The 7056-nt window shown below is 45.8% G+C and overlaps 1 protein-coding gene across 1 annotated transcript in view; it reads right to left on the reverse strand.

The window, feature by feature from the left end:
• Nucleotides 1-2741: 2741 nt before the first annotated feature.
• LOC110516808 (adhesion G protein-coupled receptor L3-like) overlaps nucleotides 2742-7056 on the reverse strand; it is a gene marked incomplete at its 3' end in the record, with an annotated part of 310025 nt that continues 305710 nt past the window's right edge. The window contains 1 exon segment of the mRNA XM_036972433.1: nucleotides 2742-2918. Within this exon segment, the coding sequence (XP_036828328.1) occupies nucleotides 2742-2918 (177 nt within the window).

A 7056-nucleotide genomic window follows, 5' to 3' on the forward strand; every position in this document is an offset into this window, starting at 1 on the left:
CTTTATCATGAGGACCAGACCCACCAATCACAGTCCTTTATCATGAGGACCTGACCAATCACAGTCCTTTATCATGAGGACCTGACCCACCAATCACACTCCTTTATCACGAGGACCAGACCCACCAATCACAGTCCTTTATCACTAGGACCTGACCAATCAGTCCTTTATCATGAGGACCTGACCCACCAATCACAGTCCTTTATCATGAGGACCTGACCAATCACAGTCCTTTATCACGAGGACCTGACCCACCAATCACAGTCCTTTATCATGAGGTCCTGACCAATCACAGTCCTTTATCATGAGGACCTGACCCACCAATCACAGTCCTTTATCATGAGGACCTGACCAATCACAGTCCTTTGTTATGAGGACCTGACCCACCAATCACAGTCCTTTATCATGAGGACCTGACCAATCACAGTCCTTTATCATGAGGACCTGACCAATCACAGTCCTTTATCATGAGGACCTGACCCACCAATCACAGTCCTTTATCATGAGGACCTGACCAATCACAGTCCGTTATCATGAGGACCTGACCCACCAATCACAGTCCGTTATCATGAGGACCTGACCAATCAATCACAAGTGTAAGAATATTTTAAGATAATACACAACGCAGAGGACTAGAGGGAATTAACGATCAACGGATATAGTTGTTTTTCAGTTTGACATCTGTTTAGAATCTGTGTAGAATCTGTGTAGAATCTGTGTAGAATCTTTGTAGAATCTGTGTAGAATCTGTTTATAATCTGTGTAGAATCTGTGTAGAATCTGTTCAGAATCTGTGTAGAATCTGTTTAGAATCTGTGTAGAATCTGTGTAGAATCTGTGTAGAATCTGTTCAGAATCTGTGTAGAATCTGTGTAGAATCTGTGTAGAATCTGTTCAGAATCTGTGTAGAATCTGTGTAGAATCTGTGTAGAATCTGTGTAGAATCTGTTCAGAATCTGTGTAGAATCTGTGTAGAATCTGTGTAGAATCTGTGTAGAATCTGTTCAGAATTTGTTTAGAACCTCTGTAGAATCTGTGTACAATCTGTTTAGAATCTGTGTAGAATCTGTGTAGAATCTGTGTAGAATCTGTTCAGAATCTGTGTAGAATCTGTGTAGAATCTGTGTAGAATCTGTTCAGAATCTGTGTAGAATCTGTGTAGAATCTGTTTAGAATCTGTGTAGAATCTGTGTAGAATCTGTGTAGAATCTGTTCAGAATTTGTTTAGAACCTCTGTAGAATCTGTGTAGAATCTATGTAGAATCTGTTCAGAATCTGCGTAGAATCTGTTTAGAATCTGCGTGGAATCTGTGTAGAATCTGCGTAGAATCTGTTCAGAATCTGTGTAGAATCTGTGTAGAATCTGTTCAGAATCTGTGTAGAATCTGTGTAGAATCTGTTTAGAATCTGTGTAGAATCTGTGTAGAATCTGCGTAGAATCTCTGTAGAATCTGTGTAGAATCTGCGTATGGGTTTCAGCCCTGGACTCAGCTCCACGTGGCAAGTTGTGGTGCAAATCGTCTATAAATTGTGCTTGAAATAGGATACTTGTTAGTTGGCCATTGATTGGCCCAATTTTACTGCAAGGAATTATAATTGGTCGACCACAGGCTAGCGTTGGGGGGGTTATAAATGACACCCTGTCCCTTTGTACTGTGGAGAGAATCCCTGAGGAGAGAATCACTGAGGAGAGAATCACTGAGGAGAGAATCACCGAGGAGAGAATCCCCGAGGAGAGAATCCCCGAGGAGAGAATCCCCGAGGAGAGAATCACTGAGGAGAGAATCACTGAGGAGAGAATCACTGAGGAGAGAATCACTGAGGACAGGGAAGAAGGAACACCGACCATCTACTTCCCAGCATAACATCTATGATCAACTGCTGACACACGCCTTTACTTATGGGGTCCCTGATGCATCAATCACAAGCCTTTAGACATGACTAGTCAATCTCTGATCTACCATGACTTCAACATGTGCCATCAGTACAGCAGGCCCAGACATGACTAGTCGATCTCTGATCTACCATGACTTCAACGTGTGCCATCAGTACAGCAGGCCCAGACATGACTAGTCAATCTCTGATCTACCTTGACTTCAACGTGTGCCACCAGTACAGAAGGCCCAGACATGACTAGTCAATCTCTGATTTACCTTGACTTCAACGTGTGCCATCAGTACAGCAGGCCCAGACATGACCAGATGGCCCAGACATGACTAGTCAATCTCTGACCTAACTTGACTTCAACGTGTGCCATCAGTACAGATGGCCCAGACATGACTAGTCAATCTCTGATCTACCTTGACTTCAACATGTGCCATCAGTATAGCAGGCCCAGACATGACTAGTCAATCTCTGATCTACCTTGACTTCAACGTGTGCCATCAGTACAGAAGGCCCAGACATGACCAGATGACCCAGACATGACTAGTCAATCTCTGATCTATCTTGACTTTAACATGTGCCATCAGTACAGCAGGCCCAGACATGACCAGATGGCCCAGACATGACTAGTCAATCTCTGACCTAACTTGACTTCAACGTGTGCCATCAGTACAGATGGCCCAGACATGACTAGTCAATCTCTGATCTACCTTGACTTCAACATGTGCCATCAGTATAGCAGGCCCAGACATGACTAGTCAATCTCTGACCTACCTTGACTTCAACGTGTGCCATCAGTACAGAAGGCCCAGACATGACCAGATGGCCCAGACATGACTAGTCAATCTCTGACCTACCTTGACTTCAACGTGTGCCATCAGTACAGCAAAGCTGGTCAGATGAGTACAGGAGCAGGTGGTGTGTGTTCTGTTGGTGTCCAGTAGTCGACAGTCCTGACTGGACCAGAACCCGGTCATGGACCGCTTGGAATAACTCCAGAAAGAACAGTTGGGGTTGAAGTTCTCCTCTGAATGCTGGGAGAGAGAGAGGAGAGGAGAGGTAGGGGGGGAGAAAGAGAGAGAGAGAGAGAGAGGAAAGGAGAGGTAGGGGGAGAGACACAGAGAGAGAGAGAGAGAGAGAGAGAGAGAGAGAGAGAGGAGAGAGAGAGAGAGAGAGAGAGAGAGAGGAAAGGAGAGTTAGGGGAGAGACAGAGAGAGAGAGAGGAGAGGTAGGGGAGAGACAGAGAGAGAGAGAGAGAGAGAGAGAGAGAGAGAGAGAGAGAGAGAGAGGAGAGGTAGGTGGAGAGACAGAGAGAGAGAGAGGAGAGGTAGGGGAGAGACAGAGAGAGAGAGAGAGAGAGAGAGAGAGAGAGAGAGAGAGAGGAGAGGAGAAGTAGGGAGAGAGAGAGAGAGAGAGAGAGGAGAGGTAGGTGGAGAGACAGAGAGAGAGAGGAGGGGTAGGGGAGAGAGAGAGAGAGGAGAGGAGAGGAGAGGAGAGGAGATGAGAGGAGAGGTAGGGGAGAGACAGAGAGAGAGAGAGAGAGAGAGAGAGGAGAGGTAGGGAGAGAGAGAGAGGAGAGGTAGGGAGAGAGAGAGAGAGAGAGAGAGAGAGAGACAGATAGAGAGAGAGAGGAGAGGAGAAGTAGGGAGAGAGAGAGAGAGAGAGAGAGGAGAGGTAGGTGGAGAGACAGAGAGAGAGAGAGGAGGGGTAGGGGAGAGAGAGAGAGAGGAGAGGAGAGGAGAGGAGATGAGAGGAGAGGTAGGGGAGAGACAGAGAGAGAGAGAGGAGAGGTACGGGGAGAGACAGAGAGAGAGAGATAGTGGGGGAGCGAGGGAGGGAGGGAGATAGTGGGGAGGGAGGGAGAGATAGTGGGGGAGCGAGGAAGGAAGGGAGGGAGATAGTGGGGAGGGAGGGAGGGGAACAGATTGTGTGAGAGGACAAGTGATAAACAGACAGAAGGATGGGTGACACTGAATGAGTCAACATGTGTCTGTGTGTCTTGTGGTCCTGCTGAAGGCCTGGATGTTGCTAAGCAGACTTGTCCACAACAACTGTTTTGCTGTAAAGTGCTAGCAAGCTGTTGGTGTGGAACATTTGTATCACTGTTTCTGAGCGTGTTATTGTATGGTTGTGTGTTATGGTGTGGTTGTGTGCTATGGTGTGGTTGTGTGTTATGGTGTGGTTGTGTGTTATGGTGTTGTTGTGTGTTATGGTGTGGTTGTGTGGTTGTGTGTTATGGTGTTGTTGTGTGTTATGGTGTGGTTGTGTGTTATGGTGTTGTTGTGTGTTATGGTGTGGTTGTGTGGTTGTGTGTTATGGTGTGGTTGTGTGTTATGGTGTGGTTGTGTGTTATGGTGTGGTTGTGTGGTTGTGTGTGTTTTGGTGTGGTTGTGAGGTTGTGTGTTATGGTGTGGTTGTGTGGTTGTGTGTTATGGTGTGGTTGTGTGTTATGGTGTGGTTGTGTGGTTGTGTGTGTTATGGTGTGGTTGTGAGGTTGTGTGTTATGGTGTGGTTGTGTGTTATGGTGTGGTTGTATGTTATGGTGTGGTTGTGTGATATGGTGTGGTTGTGTGTTATGGTGTGGTTGTGTGATATGGTGTGGTATGGTGTGGTTGTGAGGTTGTGTGTTATGGTGTGGTTGTGTGGTTGTGTGTTATGGTGTGGTTGTGTGGTTGTGTGTGTTATGGTGTGGTTGTGAGGTTGTGTGTTATGGTGTGGTTGTGTGTTATGGTGTGGTTGTGTGTTATGGTGTGGTTGTGTGTTATGGTGTGGTTGTGTGTTGTGGTGTGGTTGTGTGATATGGTGTGGTTGTGTGTTATGGTGTGGTTGTGTGATATGGTGTGGTTGTGTGTTGTGGTGTGGTTGTGTGATATGGTGTGGTTGTGTGATATGGTGTGGTTGTGTGTTATGGTGTTGTTGTGTGTTGTGGTGTGGTTGTGTGTTGTGGTGTGGTTGTGTGATATGGTGTGGTTGTGTGTTATAGTGTGGTTGTGTGATATGGTGTGGTTGTGTGTTATGGTGTGGTTGTGTGTTATGGTGTGGTTGTGTGATATGGTGTGGTTGTGTGTTATGGTGTGGTTGTGTGTTATGGTGTGGTTGTGTGTTATGGTGTGGTTGTGTGATATGGTGTGGTTGTGTGTTGTGGTGTGGTTGTGTGATATGGTGTGGTTGTGTGATATGGTGTGGTTGTGTGTTATGGTGTTGTTGTGTGTTGTGGTGTGGTTGTGTGTTGTGGTGTGGTTGTGTGTTATGGTGTGGTTGTGTGTTATGGTGTTGTTGTGTGATATGGTGTGGTTGTGTGTTATGGTGTGGTTGTGTGATATGGTGTGGTTGTGTGATATGGTGTGGTTGTGTGTTATGGTGTTGTTGTGTGTTATGGTGTGGTTGTGTGTTATGGTGTGGTTGTGTGTTATGGTGTGGTTGTGTGTTATGGTGTGGTTGTGTGTTATGGTGTGGTTGTGTGTTATGGTGTGATTGTGTGTTATGGTGTGGTTGTGTGTTATGGTGTGGTTGTGTGATATGGTGTGGTATGGTGTGGTTGTGTGTTATGGTGTGGTTGTGTGATATGGTGTGGTTGTGTGGTTGTGTGTTACGGTGTGGTTGTGTGTTATGGTGTGGTTGTGTGGTTGTGTGTTATGGTGTGGTTGTGTGTTATGGTGTGGTTGTGTGATATGGTGTGGTTGTGTGTTATGGTGTGGTTGTGTGTTATGGTGTGGTTGTGTGTTATGGTGTGGTTGTGTGATATGGTGTGGTTGTGTGGTATGGTGTGGTTGTGTGTTATGGTGTGGTTGTGTGATATAGTGTGGTTGTGTGTTATGGTGTGGTTGTGTGATATAGTGTGGTTGTGTGGTATGGTGTGGTTGTGTGTTATGGTGTGGTTGTGTGATATAGTGTGGTTGTGTGTTATGGTGTGGTTGTGTGATATAGTGTGGTTGTGTGTTATGGTGTGGTTGTGTGTTATAGTGTGGTTGTGTGTTATGGTGTGGTTGTGTGTTATGGTGTGGTTGTGTGTTATGGTGTGGTTGTGTGTTATGGTGTGGTTGTGTGTTATGGTTGTGTGTTATAGTGTGGTTGTGTGTTATGGTGTGGTTGTGTGTTATGGTGTGGTTGTGTGTTATGGTGTGGTTGTGTGATATGTTGTGGTTGTGTGTTATGGTGTGGTTGTGTGTTATGGTGTGGTTGTGTGTTATGGTTGTGTGTTATAGTGTGGTTGTGTGTTATGGTGTGGTTGTGTGTTATGGTGTGGTTGTGTGTTATGGTGTGGTTGTGTGTTATGGTGTGGTTGTGTGTTATAGTGTGGTTGTGTGTTATGGTGTGGTTGTGTGTTATAGTGTGGTTGTGTGATATGGTGTGGTTGTGTGTTGTGGTGTGGTTGTGTGTTATGGTTTGGTTGTGTGTTATGGTGTGGTTGTGTGTTATGGTGTGGTTGTGTGGTTGTGTGTTATGGTGTGGTTGTGTGATATGGTGTGGTTGTGTGGTATGGTGTGGTTGTGTGATATGGTGTGGTTGTGTGGTGGTGTGTTATGGTGTGGTTGTGTGATATGGTGTGGTTGTGTGGTATGGTGTGGTTGTGTGATATGGTGTGGTTGTGTGTTATGGTGTGGTTGTGTGTTATGGTGTGGTTGTGTGTTATGATGTGGTTGTGTGTTATGGTGTGGTTGTGTGATATGGTGTGGTTGTGTGGTTGTGTGTTATGGTGTGGTTGTGTGATATGGTGTGGTTGTGTGTTATGGTGTGGTTGTGTGTTATGGTGTGGTTGTGTGATATGGTGTGGTTGTGTGTTATGGTGTGGTTGTGTGATATAGTGTGGTTGTGTGTTATGGTGTGGTTGTGTGTTATGGTGTGGTTGTGTGTTATGGTGTGGTTGTGTGTTATGGTGTGGTTGTGTGATATAGTGTGGTTGTGTGTTATGGTGTGGTTGTGTGTTATGGTGTGGTTGTGTGTTATGGTGTGGTTGTGTGGTATGGTGTGGTTGTGTGATATGGTGTGGTATGGTGTGGTTGTGTGTTATGGTGTGGTTGTGTGTTATGGTGTGGTTGTGTGGTATGGTGTGGTTGTGTGTTATGGTGTGGTATGGTGTGGTTGTGAGTTATGGTGTGGTTGTGTGTTATGGTGTGGTTGTGTGTTATGGTGTGGTTGTGTGTTATAGTGTGGTTGTGTGGTATGGTGTGG

The sequence above is a fragment of the Oncorhynchus mykiss genome, unplaced genomic scaffold, assembly GCF_013265735.2.
Source record: "Oncorhynchus mykiss isolate Arlee unplaced genomic scaffold, USDA_OmykA_1.1 un_scaffold_161, whole genome shotgun sequence".
NCBI lineage: Eukaryota > Metazoa > Chordata > Actinopteri > Salmoniformes > Salmonidae > Oncorhynchus > Oncorhynchus mykiss.